General features: G+C 40.4%; 1 protein-coding gene across 1 annotated transcript in view; it reads right to left on the bottom strand.

Annotated features, from left to right (window-relative positions):
* Positions 1-10,078, bottom strand: part of C12H2orf16 (chromosome 12 C2orf16 homolog) — a 54,271-nt gene extending 44,193 nt beyond the window's left edge. The window contains 1 exon segment of the mRNA XM_049904014.1: positions 9,938-10,078. Coding sequence (XP_049759971.1) covers positions 9,938-10,078 — 141 coding nt within the window.
* Positions 10,079-27,523: the final 17,445 nt, after the last annotated feature.

The raw sequence follows: 27,523 nt of genomic DNA, 5'->3' as shown, positions 1-27,523 counted from the left end.
AACTATACGAGATTACTACAAAAAATTGTACTCTGACAAATTTGAAAACCTGAAGCAATGGATGAATTTCTAGAAACACACTACCTACCTAAACTAACAAAAACAGAGGTAGAACAACTTAAAAAACCCATAACAAAAGAAGAAATTGAAAAGGTAATTTAAAAACTCGCAACAACAACAACAACAACAAAGCCCTGGCCCAGAGGGCATCACTGCAGAGTTCTACCAAACTTTCAAAGAAGAATTAACACCACTACTACTAAAGGTGTTTCACAGCATAGAGAAGGACAGAATGCTCCCAACGTCATTCTGTGAAGCCAGCATATCACTGATACCAAAACCAGGCAGACTCCACAAAAAAAAAAAAAAATTACAGATCTATATCCCTCATGAACTTAGATGCAAAAATCCTCAACAAAATTCTAGCCAAAAGAATTCAACAACATATCAAAAAAATAATTTACCATGACCAAGTGGGATTCATACCAGGTATGCAAGGATGGTTCAACATTAGAAAAACAATTAATGTAATCCATCATATAAATAAAACAAAAGACAAGAACCACCTGATCTTATCAATTGATGCAGAAACGGCATTTGACAAAGTTCAACACTCATTCATGAGAAAAACTCTCAGCAAGATAGAAATAGAAGGAAAATTCCTCAACATGATAAAGGGCATTTATACAAAACCAACAGCCAACATTATCCTAAATGGAGAGAGTCTGAAGGCACTCCCCATGAGATCGGGAACCAGGCAAGGATGCCCTTTATCACCACTCTCATTCGACATTGTGCTGGAAGTCCTAGCCAGAGCAATTAGGCTAGACAAAGAAATAAAGGGCATCCAGATTGTTAAGGAAGAAGTAAAAGTATCTTTATTTGCAGATGACATGATCTTATACACAGAAAACCCTAAAGAATCCTCAAGAAAACTACTGAAACTAATAGAAGAGTTTAGCAGAGTATCAGGATACAATATAAACATATAAAAATCAGCTGAATTCCTCCACAACAACAAGAAGAACATTGAAGAGGAAATCACCAAATCAATACCATTTACAATAGCCCCCACAAAGATAAAATACTTAGGAATAAATCTTACCGCAGCTATAAAAGACCTATACAAAGAAAACTACAAGACACTACTGCAAGAAACCAAAACAGACCTACGAAAGTGGAAAACGTACCTTGCTCACAGATAGGAAGACTTAACGTTGTAAAAATGTCTATTCTACCAAAAGCAAACTATAGATTTAATGCAATTCCCATACAAATTCCAACGACATTTTTTAATGAGATGGAGAAACAAATCGCCAATTTCATATAGAAGGGAAAGAGGCCCTGGATAAGTAAAGCATTACTGAAAAAGAAGAACAAAGTGGGAGGCCTCACTCTGCCTGATTTTAGAGCCTATTATACTGCCACAGTAGTCAAAACAGCCTGGTACTGGTACAACAACAGATACATAGACCAAAGGAACAGAATTGAGAATCCAGACATAAATCCATCTATATATGAGCAGCTGACATTTGACAAAGGCTCAAAGTCAGTTAAATGGTGAAAAGACAAATGGTGCTGGCATAACAGGATATTCATTTGCAAAAAAATAAAACAAGACCCATACCTCACACCATGTACAAAAATGAGCTCAAAATGGATCAAAGACCTAAATATGAAATCTAAAATGGTAAAGATCAAGGAAGAAAAAATAGGGACAATGCTAGGAGCCCTAATACATGGGATAAACAGTATACAAAACATTACTAACAAGGCAGAAGAGAAACTAGATAACTGTGAGCTCCTAAAAATCAAATACCTATGCTCATCCAAAGACATCACCAAAAGAGTAAAAAGATGACCTACAGACTGGGAAAAAGCTTTTAGCTAAGACATTTCTAATCAGCATCTGATCTCTAAAATTTATTTAAAAATTTTTGATACTGCAAAAACTGAACTACAAAAAGACAAATAACCCAATGAAAAAATGGGCTAAGGATATGAACAGGCACTTCACTAAAAAAGACATTCGTGTAGCTAACAGATACATGAGGAAATGCTCAAGATAATTAGCTATTAAAACCAAAAACCAAACCCACTGCCGTCAAGTCAATTCTGACTCATAGTGACCCTATAGGACAGGGTAGAACTGCCCCATAGAGTTTCCAAGAAGTGCCTGGTGGATTCGAACTGGTGACCTCCTGGTTAGCAGCCGTAGCACTTAACCACTATGCCACTAGGGCCATTAGAGAAATGCAAATCAAAACCACAATGAGATTCCATCTCACTCCAGCAAGGCTGGCATTAACCCAAAAAACACAAAATAATAAATGTTGGAGAGGTTGTGGAGAGATTCAAACACTTATACACTGCTGGTGGCAATGTAAAATGGTACAACCACTTTGGAAATCGATTTGGTGCTTCCTTTAAAAGCTTTTTTTTTTTTTTTTTAAAAGCTAGAAATAGAACTACCATACAAACCAGCAATCCCACTCCTTGCAATATATCCTAGAGAAGTAAGAGCCTTTATACTAACACATATATGCATACCCATGTTCATTGCAGCACTGTTTACAATAGCAAAAAGTAGGAAGCAACCAAGGTGCCCATCAACAGATGAATAGATAAATGAATTATGGTATATTTACACAATGGAGTACTACACATTGATAAAGAACAATGATGAATCTGTGAAACATTTCATAACATGGAGGAATCTGGAAGGCATTATGCTAAGTGAAACTAGTCAGTTGCAAAAGGACAAATATTGTATGAGACCACTATTATAAGAATTTGAAAAATAGTTTAAGCAGAGAAGAAGCATTCTTTGATGGTTACAACAGCGGGGAGGCAGGGAGGGAGAGGGGTTTTCACTAATTACATGGTAGATAAGAACTATTTTAGGTGAAGGGAAAGACAACACAGAATACAGGCGAGGCCAGCATACCTGGACGAAACCAAAAACAAAGAAGTTTCCTGAATAAACTGAATGCTGGGAAGGCCAGCGTAGCAGGGGCGGGGGTTGGCGACCATGGTTTCAGGGGACATCTGAGTCAATTGGCATAAGAAAATCTATTAAGAAAACATTCTGCATCCCACTTTGGAGAGTGGCGTCTGGGGTCTTAACCACTAGCAAGTGGCCACCTAAGATGCATCAACTGGTCTCAACCCACCTAGAGCAAAGGAGATGAAGAACACCAAAGACACAAAGTAATTATAAGCCCAAGAGACAGAAAGGGACACATACACCAGAGTCTACATCAGCCTGAGACCGGAAGAAGTAGGGGGTGCCTGGCTACAACCAATGACTGCCTTGACAGGGGACACAACAGAGAACCTCTGAGGGAGCAGGTGAGCAGGAGGATGCAGACCCCAAATTCTCATAAAAAGACCAGACATAATGGTCTGACTGAGACTAGAAGTACCCCGGTGGTCACAGCCCCCAGACCTTCTGTTGGCCCAGGACGAGAACTATTCCCAAAGCCAACTCTTCAGACAGGGATTAGACTGGACAGTGGGTTGGAGAGGGTTGCTGGTGACGAGTGAGCTTCTTGGATCAGGTGGACACTTGAGATTATGTTGGCATCTCCTGTCTGGAGAGGAGATGAGATGGCAGAGGGGGTCAGAAGCTGGACAAATGGACACGAAAATAGAGAGTGGAGGGAAGGAGTGTGCTGTCTCATTAGAGGGAGAGCAACTAGGAGTATACAGCAAGGCATATATGTTTTTGTATGAGAGACTGACTTGGTTTGTAAACTTTCACTTAAAACACAATAATAATAAAAAAAAAGACGGGGAGGAAGGAAAAGGCCAAAATGGATGCCAGAAGAGACTCTGAAACTTCCTCTTAAATGCAGAGTAGCTAAAGCAAATGGAAGAAATGATGAAGTAAAACAGCTGAAAAGATTTCAAAGGGCAGCTTGAGAAGACAAAGTGAAGTATTGTGATGAAATGTGCAAAGACCTGGAGTTAGAAAACCAAAACGAAAGAACACGGTTGGCGGGTCTCAAGCTGAAAGAACTGGAGGGAAAATTCAAGCCTTGAGTTGCACTGCTGAAGGATTCTATGGACAAAAATTTGAATGATACAGGAAGCATCGAAAGAAAATGGAAGGCAGAAACAACAAACATTGATGAGGTGGGGAGATTAGAACACTTATCCATTGCTAGTGGGACTGTAAAATGGTACAACCACTATGGAAGACTGCATGGCACTTCCTCATAAAACTAGAAATAGAACTACTTAATGATCCAGCAATCCCACTCCTAAATATATACCCTAGAAACCTAATAGAAGTGACACGAACAGACATATGCACACCTATGTTCATTGCAGCACTATTCACAATAGCAAAAAGATGGAAACAACCTAAGTGCCCATCAACAGATTAATAAATAAACAAAACGTGGTACATACATACAATGGAATACTACACAGCCATAAAGAATAATGACGAGCCCTTGAAACATAACATGGATGAATCTGGAGGACATAATGCTGAGTGAAATAAGTCAATCATAAAAGGCCAAACATCTCAGTTTTATAAAAAGACAATAACGGTTGGCTCCTTGGTGATTACCAGGGATGGAGGGAGGGGGAACTTTGGTGATGGAAAAGGTAACACCAAATGTGGGTGAAATGCGCGCAGCTTGACTAAGGTAAATGATGCCACTAAGAAGTACACAAGAAAAAAGGATGTTTTTGGTAAATGCTAGGACATACATAATTTCACAAAAACAACCAAAAAATATATGTGTAGTTACATATGTATGAATGTACGCATATATGCATATAGGTATGCATATGCATGTCTTAGTTATCTAGTGCTGCTATAATAGAAGTACCATAAGTGGATGGCTTTAACAAAGAGAAATTTATTCTCTCACGGTGTAGTAGTCTACGACTCCAAATTCAGTGTGCCAGCCCCGGGAAAAGTCTTTCTGTCTCTGTAGGCTCTGGAGGAAGGTCCTTGTTATCAATCTTCCCTCCGTCTAGGAGCTTCTCTGTGCAGGAACCTCGGTTCCAAAGGATATGCTTTGCTCCCAGCACTGCTTTCTTGGTGGTGTGAGGTCCACCACTGTCTGCTCGCTTCCCTTTCCTTTTATCTCTTGTAAGATAAAAGGTAATGCAGGTCACACACCAGGGAGACTTCCTTTACATTGCATCAGAGGTGTGAGCTGGGTAAGCATGTTATATCCTACCCTAATCCTCTTTAACATAACGTAATCTAATCTTATTAAGCACAGGCAGAGGTTAGGGTTTACAACACACAGGAAAATTACATCAATCGCAAAATGGAGGACAACCACACAATAGTGGGAATCATGGCCTAACCAAGTTGACATATATTTTAGGGGGACACAATTCAATCTATGGCAAAATCTGAATACTACATAAATAAGTAGTAAGAGAATTTATTGATTATTTTATGTATCAGGGTGACTTATTGAGTAATTTACACTATGTTTTATTTTTATTGATGCAGCCTTCTGAGAAAAAATCCAAATTCAAGGTGCCAGCTGCAGGGGAAGGCTTTCTCTCTTTGTCAGCTCTGGAGGAAGGTCATTGTTATCAATCTTCTCCTGGTCTAGGAGCTTCTCAGCACAGGGAACCCAGGTCCAAAGGACGTGCCCTGCTCCTGGCTCTGCTAGGAGGTCTCCTCTCTTCTCTGCTTGATTCTCTCTTTTATATCTCTAAAGAGATTGGCTCATCATACAACCTAATCCTGTAGATTGTGGCCTGCTTCATTAACATAACTGCCTCTAATCCTGCCTCATTAACATCATAGAGGTAGGATTTACAACACGTAGGAAAATCATATCAGGTCACAAAATAGTGGACAGCCACACAATACTGGGAATCATGGCCTAGCCAAATTGACACACATATTTGAGGAACACAATTCAATCCATAACGCTATGTATATATGTGTATATGTGCATGCATAATGTAATATAGCAGCGCCAGAAGTTGCCTACATTAAGGCAGAGGAGCGAGAATCAAGATCAGCGCAATGCTGATTCCCATGAGGTGGAAGTCCTGTGCCACTTGCAATTAACATCCTGAAACCTTTCTTATCTTGTTACATAGACATACCATTTTTAATTATAGAAATAGACAATTGACTTTTTGAAATGCAAACTGCAAAAATTCCAGATATTGAGTCATGAAAGCAATTTTTTTTCTATTTTTTACACTACAATAGGTAGTTAAATTTCATTCTGTATTTCAATATATATTGGGTCCCCAAACTAATGAGCATAACTGAAAGGTCAGCTGTTCAAACCCACCAGCTGCTCCACAGGAGAAAAATGTGGCAGAGTGCTTCCATAAAGATTATAGCATTGGAAACCCTATGGGGCAGTTCTACTCTGTCCTATAGGGTTGCTATGAGTTGGAATCGACTCAATGGCAATAGGTAATGGGTTTTAAAATGTGTTGTCATAAACGTGAATGAATCTCAAGACCATTATGCTCAGCAAAAGAAGCTAGAGGCAAAAGAATATATATTGTGTAATTCTATTTTTCACAAAGTTCAAGAACAGGCAAATCTCTTGAGTGATGTGCTCTTTTAAGAACTGTCTATGTGGGATCAAATTGACAACAGCAACTCGAAAGATTAGATAGAAATTTAGGGGACAGTGAATTTGTTAATGGAGGAGGAACAATTTGGAAAAAGGGTGAGAATGGTTGCACAACTTGAAGAATTTTACATGTAGAGATGTTAAACTAGTGTATGCTTTTTCTTTTCTTTTTTTTTTTATGCTTTACTGTGTGTATTCTCAACAACAAATACAACAACAAAAAAAAAGTAAAACTAATCCATGACGAGGAGTCCCTGAGTGACCCAAATGGTTAAACACTTAACGACTAACCAAAAGGTTGGAGGTTTGAACCCACCCAAAGGTGCCTCGAAAGACAGGCTTGGAGATTAGCCTGGAGATCTACAACTGAAAGAACACAGCCTTGAAGGAGAATAGACTAGAAAAGGACATAAGGGAACTTTCTAGGGTTATAGCGATGCTATATCTTAACTGAAGTGTTAGTTACATGGGTGTATAAATTTATCAAAACTCACTAAACTGTATACTTAGGATCTGTACTTTTGCTGTATGTAATTAAACCTCAGTACAAAATGTGCGTGTGTGTGTGTGTTTACAAAAAAGGCTTTTTCTTACATAAATATGTAGTAAGAAAATTTATTAATTATTTTATGTATCAGAGTGACTTATTGAATAATTTACACTATGCTTTATTTTTATTGATGCATCCTTCTGAGAAAAAAATAAATGTCCCCCCTCACCCCAAGGGAGGCAGCCAGGCCATGTCCGGGTTCTCCTAATCCACAGTCTTTTGAGGCTGAAAAAACTGTCAGGAACCTAAGAGACAACACCCATATAAGTCTAGATCTGTAGAGGGTTTTAAGCTTAGATGTTTCAGAGGGGAAGGCATTGGTGTTTAGTGCTTAAGGGACCAAGAGAGGAGTGAAGCTGGCCTCCTGAAATTGGGAACTTAGATGAGTCTGCAGACGAGCCTGGTGGTGGGGCCCTGAGCCTGGTGGAATGTAGCTCTTCCGTTGCTAAGAGCTCAGATGTAATACTATGGGAGTTTTAGCAAAGTTTCCTTAAAAAGCTTGGCACAGAGGGGTTGAGCCACAAGTGAATATGCTTGCTGTTATATGGCAAAGAAGAAAAGCAACAGCTATCCCTGTGGCTTAAGGACCTAGCCCTCTGCTATTTTCTCCACAAATTCCAGAGATCTTATACAACACAAATATCGGGGAGAAAAAATCTAATGGATATTGGACTTTATTTTGCCAATTTACCTGATGGAGGCTTAAACCAGATTATATTTGATTGAAACAAAAGAAATGTATTTGCCATTTCTTGTTACCCACGTGTTGCAAAACAATTCATTCTTATTACGATTGATTTAAAGTCATGCATCACTTTTTACATGGGGAACAATGTATATTTGTCTTTTCTCTAACTCTTAAAGGTTATGTTAAAATGAACTTTGCAATTTTTAAAAACCTACTGTTTTAAATAAAATATTATTTACTGAAAATCACTGATCACATATTATGAAAAAGGGACAAATGATTTTTTCTAATTTCTAAGAGGGTTGACAAATTATATATGATAGTGAAAGAAGTTTGAGACAAGAAAGGTTGGGAAATGCTGCTACTCGCAGTGCGGTACTGAGAGATTTTGTTTAGTTACTTTTAGCAGGATGACACAATCAGCTTTGGGAGGTTGTGTGTTTGTTGTGTTTTTGTTTTATACAAGCAGAACCTATGCTTTGAGCCAGAAAAAGTTTGTAGGGGACCAGTTAACCCATTGCCATCGAGTCCATTCCGACTCATAGTGATCCTGTAGGATAGAGTAGAACTGCCCTATAGGATTTCCAAGGATTCAAGCTGCCAACCTTTTGGTTAGCAGCCATAGCTCTTAAACCCTATGCCACGAGGGTTTCTGGAGACCAGATCCCGGAAATCTAGTGCCATCGAGTTGATTCCGACTCATAGCGACCCTAGAGAACAGAGTAGAACTGCCCCATAGAGTTTCCAAGGAGTGCCTGGCGGATTCAAACTGCCGACCCTTTGGTTAGCAGCTGTAGCACTTAACCACTACGCCACCAGGGTTTCCCAGGAGACCAGATAGGAGACTGTAAATAGCTGATGATAGGAAGTTCTAGTTAAGACAGTAATGCTAGACCTGGATTGCTGCATTTGAGAGGTATTTCTGAGAAAAAATTGAAAGGACTTTGTGGGCAAATATAAATAGATAGAAAAGTCTATTTCCAAGATCTAGAGTCTAGACTGGTGTTGTCCAATAAAATTTTCTACAATAATGCAAATGTTCTGTATCTGTCCAGCCCAATATGATAGAAACTAGCCACATGTGAGGGCCTGAAATGTAGCTAGTATAATTGATGAATTGAATTTTAAATCCTATTTAATTTCAATTAATTTAAATTTAAATAGCCACATGTGGCTAGTGGCTACCTTATTGGACAGCACAGGTCTAGACCTTCAATTTGAGCTGCTTGATGAATATCTCTGTACAAGTTTTACAAGCACTTCAAATAAAATAGATCATCATCTGTTTCCCACCATACTCACAACTTCTCCTGCCGGATGTTTCCTATGTTGTTTAAAATACCTTCATTTTGTCAGTCACTCAGGATTAAAATTGGGGAAGAGATTTCACAAACAGATATCAGCACTTACTATATGCCAGGCAGTATAGCGAGCAGTGAGAATACGAAAATGAATGTAGTCCTTATAGAAATAGATGACAATGTTTATAATTAACTCTATGCATTTGACATCCAAACATGGTGGGGGGGGGGAGACCTAGTCCCCTCTGTCTCCTGCCTCACTTCCCAAATCCAAACTTCACCCCAGTGACTTCCTCCTCTTTCATATCCCTGAGGGTAGAGATTTTTGTCTCTTCCATTTACTGCTGTATCCACAGTGCCTAGTAAAGTGCCTTGTATGTGGTGGTGGTGGTTGGTGATAAATATTTAGGGAATAAATCAATGTACTATATCCCACCTTACTGTTTTGATTCTTTTACTTATTTCCACCTTCTTCCTATCAGGAGTTCCTGGGTGGTGGAAACGTTTAACACTTGGATGCTAACAGAGAGGTTGGTAGTTACAGTCCACTAATGGCACCTCAGAAGAAAGGCCTGGTGATCTAATTCTGAAAAATCAGCCATTGAAAATCCTGGGTGGAGCAAGTTCTCGCTGGTTGCCATGAGTCAGAATCAACTCGACAACCACTGGTTTATAGGAAAACATCGTGGACACTGTCTCAACTCAACTATCCCTCCCACTTCTGTCCAATTTCTCCCATGGCCCAAAGTGTAAGACTATCTATGACTTAAGGGGCAGGAAGCAGCGAATTTCAGGGGAGGGTTGCATTGCATACCTCTGAGTCTGTCTTGGCTGTCTTCTGCTTCCGGCTCTGATCCCCAGAAAACAGCACCCAGACCCCTAAAACAAGAAAACCAAATAATAGTAGGTTGAAAGGTGATGGCAATGGGATGACCAGCTCCCAAATCGGCGCCATTACTCAACCCAATGCTCTGCTCGGTCAGAGTTTTCTCCCTTAAGTCTGTTGCTTCAGATGACATCACAATGGACATTTCAAGGTGAGCCTGACAGGGTACAACCAATGTGCTCATTGCTAGAGTCCCTTTGAGTCATGCCCAGATCATTATCTGCTGTTTCTTTCTACAGCTGCCCAAGGGCTCTGCTCTGACATCCAGAGCTCAAAGAAGAGCTCCTTTATGATTCTTCTAAAATTGGGCTGGACAACTTTCATAAAGCTGAGAGTATAGAGGCAAGGCAAGGCCCAGGTTAAAGGGGCTGGGATCAGTGCTGTGGTGCCGCAGGAGAATGGGGCCACCCAAAGCTGATGGAGCAAGGTTGCTGTCCCAGTAGGTCTGGAAAGTAGGAAAGTGGAGGCCCCTCAGCTTTAGAAAGCCAGGACTGAGGAGCCTCCACCCAGAATCTGAAGGGCAGGGCCAATATCCAGAGTCCAGAGGGCCGGGCCATTGCACTGAAGAGCAGAGTACCTGAAGAACAGAGGATTATTTTCAAGCCTTTAGAGCCAATGAGATTTGCCCTGCTAGGTTTCAGACTTGCTTGGTACTGATGGCCTCTCTTTCCCCCTAATTTCTTCCTTTTTGAGTGAGAATGTCTACCTTATGCCTATTTCACCATTGTACTTCAGAAGCAGATAACTTGTATTCTAGGTTTCACAGGTCCACAGGCATAGAGGAATTTTGCCCAGTACCAAAAGACAAACACATTGCCATCAAGTCAATTCCAACTCATAGCGACCCTGTAGGACAGAGTAAAACTGCCCCATAGAGTTTCCAAGGAGCCCCTGGTGGATTCGAACTGCTGGCCTTTTGGTTAGCAGCCATAGAGTCTCACCAATATCTAATTTAGATGATTCAGAAGATGAGATTTTGGACTTAGAGTAGATGCTGGAATGGGTTAAAACTTTTGGGGATGCTGGGACAGGGTCAATGTATTTTGCACATGGGAAGGATATGAATGATGGGGGGCCAAAGGGATTGAATTGTGTATCCAAAAAAGATATGTTGAAGTCATTGTCCCTGTACCTGCACATGTGACCCTGTTTGGAAATAGAGGTTTTCTTTTGTGATGTTAGAAGTCCCTGGGTTGTGCAAACGGTTAAGGCACTGGGCTGCTAACCAAAAGTTTGGAGGTTCGAATACATCCAGAGGTGACTTGGAAGAAAAACCTGGTGATCTATTTCCAAAAAACGAGCCATTGACAACCCCATGGAGCACAGTTCTACTCTGACACATGATGTCACAAGTCAGAATCGACTCAAGGGCAACTGGTTACTGGCTCTGTTATGTTAATGAAGTTGTACGAGAGTAGGGTGAGTCCTAAACCTAATCCCTTTTGAGTGGTGTCTTATAAAAGGGAAAACAGGCAAGGAGAGTCAAAGACACAGGGGAAGACACCATGTGAGGATGCCGCCAAAGAATACCAAGAAACACATGCAGCTGACAGAAGCTGAAAGAGACAAGAATGAAGTTCTACTACAGTAGACAGTCAAGCCCTGCCAACTCCCTGAATTTGGACTCCTAATCTCTGAAACTGTGAAACAATAAATTCTGTTCTTTAAAGCCACCCACTTGTGGTATTTTTGTTACAGCTCTAGTTCACTAAGAGCAGACTTTCCAAGTTGCCTATTTTGCACTATATGTATCTTCTCTGAAGCCAGTCACTCCCCAGAATATGGCCCTCCATGTTCCAAATAAAAAATCAGAATATGCAGTCAAGTAAATTTAAGAAACCTAGGCTATTTTAAGTAGGTACTCTCAGAAGTTGTGAGATACATGGTTTCCATAAGTCCACGACTTGACACATTTTCTAGCTGTTGTTGCATTGAGACAGAGATGATATGTCACAGAGGGAGATACGTCACAGAGGGAGATATGCCACACAGGGAGATATGTCACAAAGGGAGATGTGTCATAGCTAACCCGAGAGGATCACTCTACTCCAGAATCCAACGCCTCATTTTCCAAGTCTGCAACATTTATCTTATCATTGCACCCAGAGATGACTGAATCCCGTAAAGAGATTTGTTTCACTGTAAACAAACTTTGCAAGGAATCAATTTATGCCATAAAAAAGATGGATAAAACTGGCCAGGACATTCTTTTTTTCTTATAGGAAAGTTGATCTGGATATCAAATCAAACAACTATTGAATACCAACACTGTCATAGAAGACGGACGTGGTATCTAATCTCATGAAATTTTCCGTTTGTCAGGGCAGTCAATGAAATATTTTTCAAAAAGCCCATCAAGAAGGATGCTAGTATGATCTATCCATGTTATGAAACACTCTGTAGTCATTACAAAGAGTGAGATCTATTATACTGAGTGTACATTGGTACTAATTATATACCAGCCTGAAGTTCTAAGAAAAGATTAGGGCTGGAGGTATAGTTTTAGATTCTTAAAACATGTATGTACAGTTTGATAAGACCCTTTATATGTATTTCACAATAAAAATGTATTTCTTGTGTCTTAAATATTAATTTAACATTATGTTTGAGTCTTCCATACTGTTTTGTATAGCTGTGATTTATTTTTATTTTCATCGTATTGTATAATAACTATTCCATAACTTATTTATTCAGTATGATGTTGATGAACATTTGGCTTGTGTTCAGTGTTAGGTTATTATAAATATTGCTGTTAAAAACATCTTTGTTCATGTAATCTGGTGAAAACACATTCCTATTTCTCTAGGGCAATGGTTCTAAAACTTTAACATGCATCAGAATCACGTAGAAACCAAAAACCCATTGCCGTTGAGTTGATTCTGACTCATAATGACCCTAGGGGACAGAATAGAACTGCCCCTAGAGTTTCCAAGGAGCACCTTGTGGATTTGAGCTGCCGACCTTTTGGTTAGCAGCTGTAGCACTTTACCACTACACCACCAGGGTTTCTGAATCATCTAGAAGGTTTGTTAAAACAGATTGCTGGGACCTACCCCTACAGTTGCTGAGTAGGTTTGGGCAGTGCCCGGAAATTCGACGTTTCTTACAAGTTCCCAGGTGATACTGATGTTGTGGGTCTAGGGACCACACTTTGAGAATCACCTAAGAGTATTCACCTAAAGTATCCACCTAAAAGTGGAATTGCTAGGTTATAGGGTATATGTAGCAGCCTCATGTGTGTCGGAGTAGAACTGGACTCCGTAGGGTTTTCAGTGGCTGATTTTTTTCAGAAGTAGATCTCTCAGCCTTTCTTCTGAGGCATCTCTGAGTGGACTTGAACCTCCAACTTTTGACTTAACAGCCAAGTGTGTTAACTGTGTGCACTACCCAGGGACTCCTTGCTGTGAGTAGAAATCGACTCAACAGCATCTGGTACTAACTTTAGTAGACTGTTGTGTGATAGATTGCTTTTGTGTAGCCTTTCTCGCCAAGATTTTGTAACTCCCACTCAAGTGATTGGGTAGGACTGTGAAAATAGGGTGATTGTAGCCCACTAAGAGGATTGGTCAGTTTTGCCATCCTGTCAGGCTTAAAAGAGAGCCAGTTCCAGAGCAGAGAAAGGATATCACTACTACCAAGGAAGAAGAGCCAAGATTGGAACACATCCTTTGGACCTGGAATCTCTGTGCTGAGAAGCTCCTGGAACCAGGAGTCAGAAAGAGAGAGAGCTGTAACATTAAAGACTGCAAGAAGCAGTGGCAGAGGAATGGTGGCAGGAGAGACCAGCAGGAGACGGCAGAGTGGACTTCCCAGCCCACGGAGGGAGAAAGCTGAGTGCCTTTGGGCTGAGGCTTATTGGCGGAGTGGGGTACCTCTGGGCACTTATTGTCAGAGTTACGAAGAGCTTTGTAACACTTGTCCAAGCAGAGAAGAGGCCGGGTATCAGAGAGAGGTGTGCCTGAGGCACAACTGAGAAGAAGCTGTCCTAGTGGAAGAACTGTATCCTTTCTTCCTGTATCCTTCCTGAATCTGAATTATAACCTGTTACTTCCCTAATAAACCCCATAATCGTGAGTATTGTCTGTGAGTTCAGTGTGGCCATTGCAATGAACTATCGAACTCAGCAGAGAAGTAGAGAGGGCCGTGAGAGGGACGGTTAGTGTCAGAATTAGTAAAGATGGTGGGAAAAGGAGGCATGTCTGACCTTTGCCTCATAGGAATCATCTTTGAGCTGTTGATCTTGATTCTCCTTCCCCCTTGGGAAGTTAAAGGTCAGATGCTGCCCCAACGCCATTTTTGTGTAGACAATGCGAAACTCTTTTCCAAAATAGTTGTATCTGTTTACACCTCCAGCAGTGATGAATGGTAGTTTTTCTTGCTCTATTTTCTTGCCCACATGTGATATTGTCAGGCTGCTTAATTTCAGCCAACCTGATGTTGTAAGTTCACGTATGTGTATGGCAGTTGTATTTCATTGTTATTTTAACTTGAATTACCTTTAAATATATTGCTGAATTTCTGTTGCTAATATTTTGCTTATTAATATTTTTTATGAGTGAGGCCAGCCAGTAATTTTCCTCTCTTGTTCTTTCCTTGCCAGGTTTTTTCTACTAAGGTTATGCTAGACTCACAAATTGGGGAATAATTCCTCTCTTTTTAATCTCAGAGTTTGTGTACAAGTGGAACTATATGATTCTTTGGTAGAACACTTCAGCAAAGCCATACAAGCCTGGAGTTTTCTTTGAGAATTTTTGATTACAGGTTCTGTTTATTTGCAAGTTATAATACTATTGAGAATTTTTTCTTTAGTCAACTTTGAAAACCTTTTTCTGGTAATTATTCCATTTAATCTAAATGTTCAAGTGTATTGACATAAAGTTATTCGAATGCATACTTAATTTATCAAGTATTAAATGAATCAAAATCTTTATCCTCTTTATGGATAAAGACCCTTAAAATACTTTAAGTCCATTTATTCCTTCCTACATATACGTTCATATAGGGTCCTTATGAGTCGGAATCGACCTGGTGGCAACGGGTTTAGTTTTTTGGGTTTACATACATGTTATTGTAGTGTGGAATGTTAATTTTACCTTTTTTTTTTTTCTGTTTTATTGTACTTTAGATGACGGTTTGCAGAACAAACTAGTTTCTCATTAAACAGTTAGTAACACATATTGTTTTATGACATTGGTTAGCAACCCCACGACGTCAACACTCTCCCTTCTTGACCTTGGTTCCCCTATTACCAGCTTTCCTGTAGCCTCCTGCCTTCTAGTCTTTGCCCCTGGGGTGTTGTGCCCCTTTAGTCTCATTTTGTTTTATGGGCCCGTCTAATCTTTGGCTGAAGGGTGAACCTGAGGAGTGACTTCATTACTGAGCTAAAGGAGTGTCTGGGGGCCATATCCTTGGGGTCTCTCCAGTCTCTGTCAGGCCAGTAAGTCTGTTTTTTGTTTTTTTGTGAGTTAGAGTTTTGTTCTGCATTTTTCTCCAGCTCTGTCCATGACCCTCTATTGCATCAGAGCAGGCAGTGGTGGTAGCCAGGCACCATCTAGTTGTGCTGGACTCAGTTTGGTGGATGCCATGGTAGTTGTGGTCCATTAGTCTTTTGGACTAATCTTTGCCTTATGTCTTCAATTTTCTTCATTCTCCCTTGCTCCCGAAGGGGTGAGACCAGTGGAGTACCTTAGATGGCCACACAAAGGCTTTTAAGATCCCAGACATTACTCACAAAAGTAAAATGTAGAACATTTTCTTTATAAACTATGTTATGCCAATTGCGCTAGATGTTCCCTGAGACCATGGTCCCCACAGCCCTCAGCCCAGCAATTTGGAAATTGGATGTGTCTATGGAGCTTCCATGACCTTGCCTTATACAAGTTGTGCTGGCTTCCCCAGAATTACGGACCGTCTTACTCTTCACCAAAGTTACCACTTATCTATTCTCTTATTTAATGTTTTCCCATACCCACTCCTCCCCTCTCTCATAACTATCAAAGATTTTTCTTTTTGTGTGTAAACCTTTTAATGAGTTTTTAAAGTAATGGTCTCATACAGTATCTGTCCTTTTGTGATCAACTTATTTCACTCAGCATAATGCCTTTCAGATTCATCCATGTTATGAGATGCTTTGCAGATTCATCATTGTTCCTTATTGTTGCGTAATACTCCATCTACCATAATTTGTTTATCCATTCATCTGTTGATGGGTACCTAGGTTGTTTCCATCTTTTTGCTCTTGTGAACAATGCTGCAATGAACATAAGTATGCACATGTCTTTCAATTCATGTGATGACTCTTATTTCTCTAGGATATATTCCTAGGAGTGAGATTGCTGGATCATATGGTATTTCTATTTCTAGCATTCTAAGGAAGCACCATATCATTTTCCAAAATGGTTGTATCATTTTGTATTCCTATCAGCAGTGCATAAGAGTTCCAATCTCCCTGCAGCCTCTCCAACACTTGTTATTTTCTGTGTTTTTGATTTGTGCCAGTAATGCTGGGGTGAGACGGGCTCTCAATGTGGTGTTTTTTTTTTTTTAATTTTCCTTTAAGTGAAGGTTTACAATTGAAGTCAGTTTCTCCTGTAAAAACTTATACACACATTGCTATGTGACCCTACCTACTCTCCCTACAATGTGAAATCACACTCCCTCTCTCCACCCTGTATTTCCTGTGTCCATTCAACCAGCTCCTGGCCCCCTCTGCCTTTTCATCTCACCTCCAAACAGCAGCTGCCCACATCGTCTCACGTGTCTACTTGAGCTAAGAAGCACATTCCTCACCAGCATTATTTTATGTCTTATAGTCCAGGCTAATCTTTCTCTGAAGAGTTGGCTTTGAGAATGGTTTTAGTTTTGGGGTAAAAGAGAGTCCGGGGGCCATGACTTCTGTGGTCCCTCCAGTCTCAGTCAGATCATTAAGTCTGGTCTTTTTACTAAAATTTGAGGTCTGCATCCCACTTTTCCCCTGCTACATCAGGGATTCTTTGTTGTGTTCCCTGTTAGGACAGTCATTGGTGGTAGCCAAACACCATCTAGTTCTTCTGGTCTCAGGCTGATAGAGTCTCTGGTTTATGTGTTCCTTTCTTTCTTTTGGGCTCATATTTTCCTTGTGTCTTTGTGTTCTTCATTCTTCTTGCTCCAGGTGGGTTGAGACCAATCGATGCATCTTAGATGGTCGCTTTCATTGTGGTTTTGATTTGCATTTTTCTAATTGCTAGTGACCTTGAGCGTTTCCTCATGTGTCTGTTAGCCACTTTAATATCTTCTTTGGTGAAGTGTCTGCTCATTTCCTTTGCCCATTTTTTAATTGGATTACTTGTCTTTTTGTTGCAGAGGTGCTGGATTTTTCTACACACTTTAGAGATTAGACCTTTGTCTGATTTGTAGTAGCCAAAAATTTTTCCCAGTCTGTAGGTTCTTTTTACTCTTTTGGTGAAATCTTTTGATGAGCGTGTTTAATTTTTAAAAGATCCCAGTAATCTAGTTTATCTTCTGGAGTTTGTGTGTTGTTGGTTATGGTTTGTATACTGTTAATGCCGTGTATTAGTGCCTCTAGTGTTGATCCTATTTTTTCTTCTATGAACTTTATACTTTTTGGCTTTATATTTAGGTCTTTGATCCATTTTGAATTAGTTTTTGTGTATGGTGTGAGGTATGGATCCTGTTTCATTTTTTGCAGGTGGACATCCAGTTTTGCCAGCACCATTTGTTATAAAGACTGTCTTTTTCCTGTTTGATGGTCTTTGGGCCCTTGTCGAAGATCAGATGACCACAGATGGATGGGTTTACATCTGGGTTCTCAATTCTGTTCCATTGGTCAATGTATCTGTCGTTATACCAGTACCAGGCTGTTTTGACTACCACATATCTGTATACTGGGTTCTGAGGTCTGGTAGTGTGAACCCTCCTACTGTATTCTTCTTCAATAGCGCTTTACTTACCTGGGGCTTCTTTCCTTTCCATACAAAGTTAATGATTAGCTTTTCCATCCCTTTAAAGAATGTCGTTGGTATTTGGATCAGGATTGCATTGTATTTGTACATTGCTTTGGGTAGAATTGTCGTTTTCACAATATTGAGTCTACCTATCCACGAGCATGGTATGTTTTTCCATTTATATAGATCTTGCAGTAGTGTTTTGTGGTTTTCTTTGAATAGGTCTTTTACATCCCTGGTTAGATTTATTCCCAAGTCTTTAATTTTTTATGGGCTATGGTAAATAAATGGTATTGTTTTCCTGATTTTCTTTTCATTGTTCTCTTCATTGGTGTATAGAAATCCAACAGATTTTTGTATGTTTATCTTGTATCCTGCTAACCTGCTGAATCTTTCTATTAGTTCCAGTAGTTTTGTAGTGGAGTCTTTGGGGTTTTCTACATGATAGTATCATATCATCCACAAGTAGGGACAGTTTTACTTCTTCATTACTAATCTGGATGCCTTTTATTTCTTTTTCTTGCCTTGTTGCTCATATCATCCACAAGTAGGGACAGTTTTACTTCTTCATTACTAATCTGGATGCCTTTTATTTCTTTTTCTTGCCTTGTTGCTCTAGCTAGGACTTTCAGCACAAAGTTAAATAGGAGTGGTGATAAAGGGCATCCTTGTCTTGTTCCTGTTCTCAAGGGGAATGTTTTCACCCTTGTTCCATTAAGAATGATGTTGGCTGTTGGTTTTGGATAGATGCCCTCTATTGTGTTGAGAAATTTCCCTTCTGTGCCTATTCTATTGAGAGTTTTTATCAGGAATGGGTGTTGGACTTTGTTGAAGGCCTTTTCTACATCAATTGAGGTCATCATGTGATTCTTTTCTTTCCTTTTATCTATATGGTTTATTACGTTGATTGATTTTCTAATGTTGAACCATTCTGCATACCTGGTATGAATCCTACTTGTTCGTGGTGTATTATTTATTTGATATGATGCTGAATTCTATTGGCTAGAATTTTGTTGAGAATTTTTGCATCTATATTCATAAAAAATATTAGTCTGTAATTTTCTTTTTTTGTGGTGTCTTTGCCTGGTTTTGGTGTCAGGGTTATGCTGGCTTCATAAAATGAATTTAGAAGTATCACTTCCTTTTCTGTGTTCTGAAATAGTTTCAGTAGTATTGGTGTAAGCTCTTCTCTGAATGTTTGGTAGAATTCTCCAGTGAAGCCATCTGGGCCAGGGCTTTTTGGGGGGGGAAGTTTTTTTTATTACCTTTTCAATCTCTTCTCTTGTTACTGGCCTGTTCAGATTTTCAATATCATTTCGTGTTAGTGTGGGTTGGTAGCATGTTTCTAGAAATTTGTCCATTTCCTCTAGGTTTTCAAATTTGCCAAAGTATAGTTTTTCATAATACTTTGTCATGATACCTGTCCTTTTCATAATACATGTCCTTTTTATTTCAGTTGGGTCTGTTGTAATATTCCCCATTTCATTTCTTATTTGGGTTATTTGCATCCTTTCTGTTTTTCTTGCTCTATTTTGTTTGTTATGCCCAAATAGGCTGCTTGAGTGAGCCAGTTTGATTATGGATGCCTTTGAAGCTCTAATTTCCTGTCACCAGATGGCTAGAGCTGTTACCCAGTATATGAGCACAGGAGTCCATTCACTTTCTTGTATGGATTCAGCTCAGGTGTCCAGGTAGTCAGTCACCATGTGTGTGCTGCAGGCTCTAACTTACAGTCTTAGAGGAGCATGGATGGTTGGTGTAGGCACAGGTATCTAGCTGCAGTGGGGGGGTCATGCCCTGAGCAAGGCAGGGGGCTGACAACATCCCCCAAGTGTCTGAGAAGAAAGTGCATCCCTGTTCCCTAGGGTGCACAGGTGGGTGGGCTCTGCAGCTTGGCCATGGGCATTCAGTGCTTTTGGCTGTAAGGACTGGCAGTTACTGCTTATGCTTGGACCCCTGTCATGGGTGGCTAGGTGGCATGGGTGGAGCCACCAGTGCTCAGGCACCTGATGTGGGTAGGTGAGGACACTGCTTAATAGGTAGGGCAGTGTCAAATGTCAAAAACTCGCCTCTCCACCACACAGCTGAAACAGTTGTAGTCAGACCTCAGGCACGTACATAGTTGCACTGTGCCAATGAGGGCCTAAGCTGCTGAAATGGGCCCACACAGATCCGTGCAAGGTTGAAAGGCATTCAAAGTCCATGGACCACTTGTGCTTTTCCCAGGCAAAGAAGCTGCTTCTGCCCTGAGTTCCCAGCTTAAGGGAGCCAGCAGATTATTTTTTCCCCATTTGTTAATTTGTTCCAACTCCAAGCCCAGGAAAATGGCTCAGGGCATGCAGCAGAACCTATCTCAGCCCCAGGTAAAGTGACTGCCACTGAAGCCGGCTTGAGGGCTGAAGCAGAGGGAGGAGAGATCAGATAAATGGAAGAGAGTTCTTCCTTAAGGGTTGCTTTTTGGTCAGCACAGTCAATTAGATGCAAGTACTTATCTTTTGCCGAGAGCATTGTTCTTCGCTGCTTCTGGAGGCATGAGTAGACTCTGTGCCACTTGCTCTCTCTTTTGAGGAAACCACGTCCCAAATGCTGCTGCCAGCCCCGCCAGGGTTGTGCCAAGGGATCGGGCCTGTGGGGCGTCAGTTCCTGCTGAGTCAGGTCTGGGAACTCCTCACTCCCTCCCCTGCCACTCAGTTTGATTTCTTAACTTTGCCCTTGATGTTCAGGACTCCTAGTCTGTCATATATATATAATCAATTCACTTGTTTTTTCAGGTCTTTGTTGTAAAAGGGACCACCGGCAGCATCTGACTACTCCACCATCTTGGCTCTGCCTCTCCTGTTTTTAATTTAGCCAGGGGTTTGTCAGTTTCGTTGATCCTTTCAAAGAACAACTTTTGGTTTTGTTCTATTTTCCTATTCTCTATTTCATTTCTTTCTGCTCTGATTTTTATTATTTCCTTTCTTCTGGTGGACGTGGGCTTCTTTTGCTGTTCTCTTTCTAATTGTTCAAGTTGTGTACCTAATGTTTTGATTTTGTCTCTTCTTTTTTGATGTGTACATCTATTGCCATAAATTGACTTCTGAACACTGCCTTTGCTGTGTCCCATAGGTTTTGGTATGTGTTTTCATTCTTGTTTGATTCTAGGAATTTTTTAATTTCATCTCTGATTTATTATATTACGCAGTGGTCTTTAAGCAGGGTGTTATTGAGTTTCCATGTAATTGATTTTTTTTTTTTTCCTTCTCTTCCTGCTGTTAATTTCTACTTCGATGGCATTGTGGCCAGAGAAGATACTTTGTATTATCTTCAATGTTTTGGATTTCATTGAGTGTTGTACTGTGGTCTAAGATGTGGTCTATTCTGGAGAATGTTCCATGTGCATTGGAAAAGAATGTGTACTTTCAACTGGTGTGTGGAGTGTTCTATCTATGTCTATGAGGTCAAGTTGGTTGACTGTGTCCTTTAGCTCTTCTGTATCTTTGTCGAGTTTCTTTCTAGATGTTCTGTCCTTACTGAAAGTGGTGTGTTGAAGTCTCCTACTATTATTGTGGAACTGTCAATTTCTCTTTTCAGTGCCATTAGGGTTTGTTTTATGTAATTTGGAGCACTGTCATTGGGTGCATAGATGTTTATTATGGTTATGTCTTCATGACAGATCACCCCTTTAATCATTATATAGTGCCCTTCTTTGTCTTTTATGGTGGATTTTATTTTAAAGTCTATTTTATCTGAGATTAGTATTCACACTCCTGCTCTTTTTTGGTAGCTGTTTCCTTGATATATTTTCTTCCATTCTTTGATTTTTAATACATTTAAGTCTTTGTTTCTAAGGTGTGTCTCTTGTAGACAGCATATTGATGGATCCTGTTTTTTTTTTTTAATCCATTCTCTCACCTGTGTCTCTTTATGGGTGCATTCAGGCCATTTGAATTCAGTGTAATTATTGATAGGTGTGAGTTTATTGCTGTCATTTTGTAGTGCCTTTTTTTTTGTGTGTGTGTGGTGCTGACGTTTTCTTTGTTCCTCTTACTCTCCTGTGCTGAATTCCTTTCATTTGTGTTTTTTTTCATTTCTTTCGTTTCTGTAGATTTTGTTTTTACTGAGACTTTATATTTTTCTTCTTTATTTTGATGAGTAGGTTTGTCAACTTTCTTTGTGGTTACCTTGAATTTACCCTAATCTACATAGGTTTGAACCAGTCTGTTAATTACTTGGTATTGCCTTGCCTGCCTCTCCATTTGAAATTTCTACACCTACACCATTTATTCCCTCTTTTATTTTTCTGACATTGTTGTCATTTACAGATTAATCTCTCCGCTTCCCTGTTGTAATTCTTGTGGTTTTGGATAGTCCTTGAGAGTTCATTTCCTAGGTTGGTATCTGGTTGGTATGATATTGCATCTTAGATTCAGGCTGTGGTCTGATGTTGTTTGTTCTCAAATCAAAGGACTCCCTTTAATAATTCTTGTAAGTTTTGGTTTGGTTTTTACATATTCCCTTAATTTCTGTTTATCTGGAGATGTCCTAATTTCTCCATCATATTTCAAGGAGTGTTTTGCAGGATATATTATTCTTGGTTGGCAATCTTTTTCTTTCAAGGTTTTGTATATGTCATCTCAGTGCCTCCTCCCCTGCATGGTTTCTGCCAAATAATCAGAGTTTAGTCTTCTTGTTTCCCTTCTGTATGTGACTTTTCATTTTTCTCAAGCTGCTCTCAGGATTCTTTCTTTGTCTTTGGTTTTAGCAATGTGATTACGATATGCCTTGGTGACTTTCTTTGGGGTCTTTCCTATATAGGGTTCCTTATGCTTCTTGGATGGTCAGCTTTACATCTTTCATGATATTAGGGAAGTTTTCTATCAGCAATTCTTCAATGATCTTCCCTGTGTTTTCCATTTTCTCCCCCCTGTTCTGGAACTCCAATCACTTGTAAATTTTTGCTTTTGATTGTATCGTACATAATTCTCAGAGTTTCTTCATTTTTCTTCGTTCTTTTTCTGATTTTTCCTCAAAGTTGTATCCAAATGTTTGTCTTCAATTTCACTGATCCTGTCTTCCATTGTTTCAAAACTGCTCCTCAGCCCTTCTATGGTACTGTCCATTTCTGAAATCTCATTGTTTATCTTTTGGATTTCTAGTTGTTGTTTTTGTATGATTTCTAGTTGTGAATTTATTTTGGCGTTTTTTCTCCTGTATTATTTTCCTGGATTCTTCCATTTTTTTATCTGTATTTTCCATGAATTTGTCTGCCTTTTCTGTGAATTTGTCTATTTTTCCTCATTTTTGTGTGCTTTTTGCTTCCACTCTTGGATAGCTTTGAATATTAGAGATTTGAGTTCCCTATCAGGTAGTTCTAGTGCCTTTTCTTCTACTGGAAAGTCATTTGATGTTTTATTTTGGATCCCTACTGGAACCATCCTGTCCTGTTTTTTAATATGTTTCGATATTGTCTGCTGTCTTCGGGACATTCAGTAGTTATTTCCTTCATTTATTGATTGTAGATTTGTTTGTTTCATCCTGTTTTTGTTTTATTTGTTTATGTCTGAGCAGGTGGGTGTGCATTCTTTGTTGTTTGCTTGTCTGTGAGCACGATACTTTTTTTCACCTCCTTGTCCAATGGGCAGGTCCAGTTGTTCAGCTATGGTGCAGCAGGGCAGGTCCAGCTGAAGGGAAGGGGCTGGAATGCGTTGTTCGTGGCTGGTATTAGGGCCGTCAGGGCAGGCCAGAGTTCAGTGCTGGGCAGTTCCGGTAGGCTGTGCCTGTGCCACATGTTGCAAGTAGGTAGAAAGGAGGGGGGACGATGTGATGTGTGGAGCTAAGATGGGTATGGGAAAGAAGATAGAAGACAGAAACAGGAGCAAAACAAAACAAAACAGTGCTAAGGGAGCTTGCTGTTGGAGTGGAGAGATAAGAAACCAAGAAATGGAATAAAATAAAAAGGAAAAAAGAAAGTAAATAAATAAATAAAGATTAAAAGGGAAAGAAAAAAGAAAAGCCCCAAGGGATCCCACTGGTGCAGCTGCACAGACTGAGGTAGTGGATCCCAAGCTGCACGAACAGCCTGGCTAGTGGGGGCTCCCAAGCTGCAATAAGAAAAAGAAAACAAACAAAACAGAATAGAACACAACAAATCAAACACAAACAAAACAAAATGAAAAGGCCCCGGGGACCCCAGAAGTGTGGTTGCTCAGACCAGGAGAGCAGTTCCCCAGCCAAGCGGCGCTTCACAGCTTTTGAAGAAGAAGCAGAGCTGTCATACAGAGCCAGGTGTTTGAGAGAAAGGAGGGGGAGGAGGTGAGAGGCAGGGAAGAAACCAAAGAAGGGGAGAAAAGCAACATCAGCAACAAAGAAATGCACCAAGAGAGCCAATCTGTGCGGGCAGGGTGAATCTAACAGGCACAGAGTTGAAGCCGGTACCTCCCAGCCAAGAGACCGTGGCCGGCGGGAAGCAGTGGAGGCTGAGTGGGGGGGAAACGGTGGAGGGTGGGAAAGCATATATCACTGGCTACCAGGTGCTCTGTCTCCTGTTGGGAGCTCTGTGGAGCTGCTTTCCCGTATTCCCCAACCGCCACTCTTCAATGTGGGCAGAGTGAATCCCAGCAGTGGCCTAGAGTCCACAGCTGTCAGTAGGCTGAGCTACTTTCCTCTAGCTAGGAGGCAGTGGGGGCTGAGTGGGGTGAAAAAGCATGGGGGGGTGAAAAAGTGTGTATCAATGGTTACCAGGTATTCTGTCTCCTGTTGGGAGCTCTGTGGAGCTGCTTTCCTTTACTTCCCATCTGCCACTCTTTGCTGTGGGCGGGGCGAATCCAAGTGGCAGCATGAAGTCCGCAGCTCTCAGCCAGTCAAGCAACTGCTGCCAGCTAAGAAACAGTGGTGGCTGAGCCGGGGTTGGGGGGTGGAGATAGAAAAGTATACATTGCTAGTTGCCAGGTGCTTTGTCTCCTGCTCTGAGCTTCATGAAGCTGCTTTCCCATGCTCCCTGTTCGCCAATCTCCAACAGGAGTCCAAGAGGGTGAATCTATGCTGCGTTAGCTGATAGGGGACCTCTGCTGGTATCTTTCCTCACTCTCTGTTCTCTGTCAGTTTCTTATTCCATTCAGTGCTTGGCCGAGTTCTTTATCTCTTTATTTGACACTTAGGGCTCCAGGATTGATGTTTGTCTCAGTTTTACTTAGCTTTTTGAGTCTTTGCTGTGGAGGGACGGAGTGGTGTGTCTGTCTGTAGTGCCATGTTGGCTCCTCCCCTACATTGCCTAATTTTATCTTTTTTAATAAGCTTTTTAGATTTACAGAAAAGTTACGAAGTTAGTACAGTGAGTTCAGGTATACCCTACATACACCTTCCTCTGATGTTAACTTCTTATATAACTTTAGTATATTTGTCAAAACTAAGAGATTAACACTGGTACATTTACTATTAAACTCCAGACTTTACCTGGATCACACCAGTTTTTCCATTAATGTCCTTTTCTGTTCCAATCCAGGATACCACATTGCATTTAGTGTCTGGTCTGTGACAGGTTTTCAGTCCTTCCTTGTTTTCCATGACCTTGATGGTTTTGAAGAGTACTGGGCAGCTATTTTGTTAAACGCCCTTAAGTCTGGGTTACTCTGATGTTTTCCTTATGCTTAGATTGACATTATAGGTTTGGGGGAAGAATATAGTAGAGGTGACGTGCCCTTCTCATCACATCCTGTCAGGGGTACTTGATAGAAATATGATGATAACCATAATTACTTGATTAAGGTAGTGCTTGCCAGCATTTGTAAAGTTGCTATTTTTCTGTTTCCATACTCTATTTTTTTGGATAAGCCCAGTGGATGCAAGTTCCTAAATCCAGCCCACACCTGGAGCAGGGGAGATTAAGCTGCACCTAATCTCTTGCACTTACTCTTAACATGTGGACATAAATTATATCCACATATATTATTTGGAATTCTTCTGTAGGGAAGATTTGTCTTTTCTCCGCCCCACTTATTTATTTATTTAGTCATTTATTTATATCAATATAGATTCATGTGTATGTATTTTCTACTTTGTGTTATATTCCAATACTGCGTTATTTATTTTGTTGCTCAAATCATTCCAACTTTGGCTATTGGAAGTTCTTTCAGGTTGGTTCCTGTCCTGTGTTCCTTTGATATGCCCCAATTCTTTTGTTTTTTGAGCTCTTTCTAGAGTTTACTTTCTGGTTTTACAAGATGCTCCAGGCTCCTCTTGCTGTCTATTTCTCCCACTCCATAGCACTCCAGCCACTAGATTACTGGTGAGCTCAACTCTGCTTTCTTCCAGGATAGAAGCATTTTGTACCAACTAGATTTCCTACTGACTTTTTACCAACTAGATTTCCTCCCTGGGTGTCACAAATGGCTAAGCCCTCAACTGCTAGCCAAAATGTTGGCAGTTCGAACCCACGCAGAGGCACCTTGGAAGACAGATGTGGCAATTTGCTTCCAAAGGTCACAGCCTTGAAAACCCAATGGAGCAGTTCTACTCTGCACATGTGGGGTTGCCATGAATAAAAATCAATTCAACAGCAATAAGATTTCCTACTACTGCCATGTCTGTCCTCACAGCCCTAGGATTTGACTCACCTGTCCAAATCATACCTGAGTTTGGAGTGGGTCTTAGACATTTTGCTGTGCTTGTGGGGCCCATCTCTGGAACCAGATTGGGGTCCTTCTCCAACCTACAGTATCTCAACATCCTCCTTCAACCTTACTAGCCTATGTGACCTGGCCCCAGGCTGTTTAATACTCACGGCCACCTAAGTTATAAAAAGAATAACTGATTTGGAGGAGAGACCATGAGTTCCTTTTTTAAATATATGTATTAAGCTTGAAATGTGTGCAATATTCAGATATCTTCTGCCCCCTCACCTCTTGCTTTTGATCCAGCAAATAGGTTTACCAGGAAAGTGTTTTCCTTCATCTTCCAACCCAGTCTTCTGGCCCAGTCTCTGTAGTCATTTCAGCATAATTCCTGCCATGTGTTGATAATAAACTACTCCCTAGCCCTTACATGTTTGCTTTCTCCAAATAACAGTAAAGGTTGTCACCCTACCATTTGTCTCTGGGTGGTTCTAAAAAAAAATGAAACTCTTTAGCTCTGCCTAGGGCACAGGTCCATTGGCAATGACCTGACTCTTTGATATTGGTCCCACATACCAGTCCAAGTCTCTAAACATTTCCAGGTTTTCTTTGGATGTTCCCTCACCCTACCCTACCCTTCTTTCTTTTAAAACTTTCCTTGATTCTTGACCTACCCATCAATCTCCCAAAACAATTCTGGAAGCTTTCTGTACTTAGCCTGCTGCTCCAACCCATTTAAACTCTGTTCATCTTGTATTAGAATTGTTCATATGTGTTTGTGAGTTCCTAAAGGGTAGGGAATATATTTAGTCATCCGTCTCCTCCACAAAGCCAGAGCGTGTTCAGCTCCTAAGTTTCATCAGGGCTGAGCAGTACTCTACCATGTTGCTAATACCTGAATATCATGCGCAACAATATAAGAATTAAATTCATTTGACGTCTTTGTACAGTCTAAGTAATTGTCAAATGAAAGAACCTGG

This window comes from Elephas maximus, chromosome 12, assembly GCF_024166365.1.
Source record: "Elephas maximus indicus isolate mEleMax1 chromosome 12, mEleMax1 primary haplotype, whole genome shotgun sequence".
NCBI classification, from domain to species: domain Eukaryota; kingdom Metazoa; phylum Chordata; class Mammalia; order Proboscidea; family Elephantidae; genus Elephas; species Elephas maximus.
Note: the sequence above shows the minus strand (reverse complement) of the source record. Positions and strands in the feature narration are given on the sequence as shown.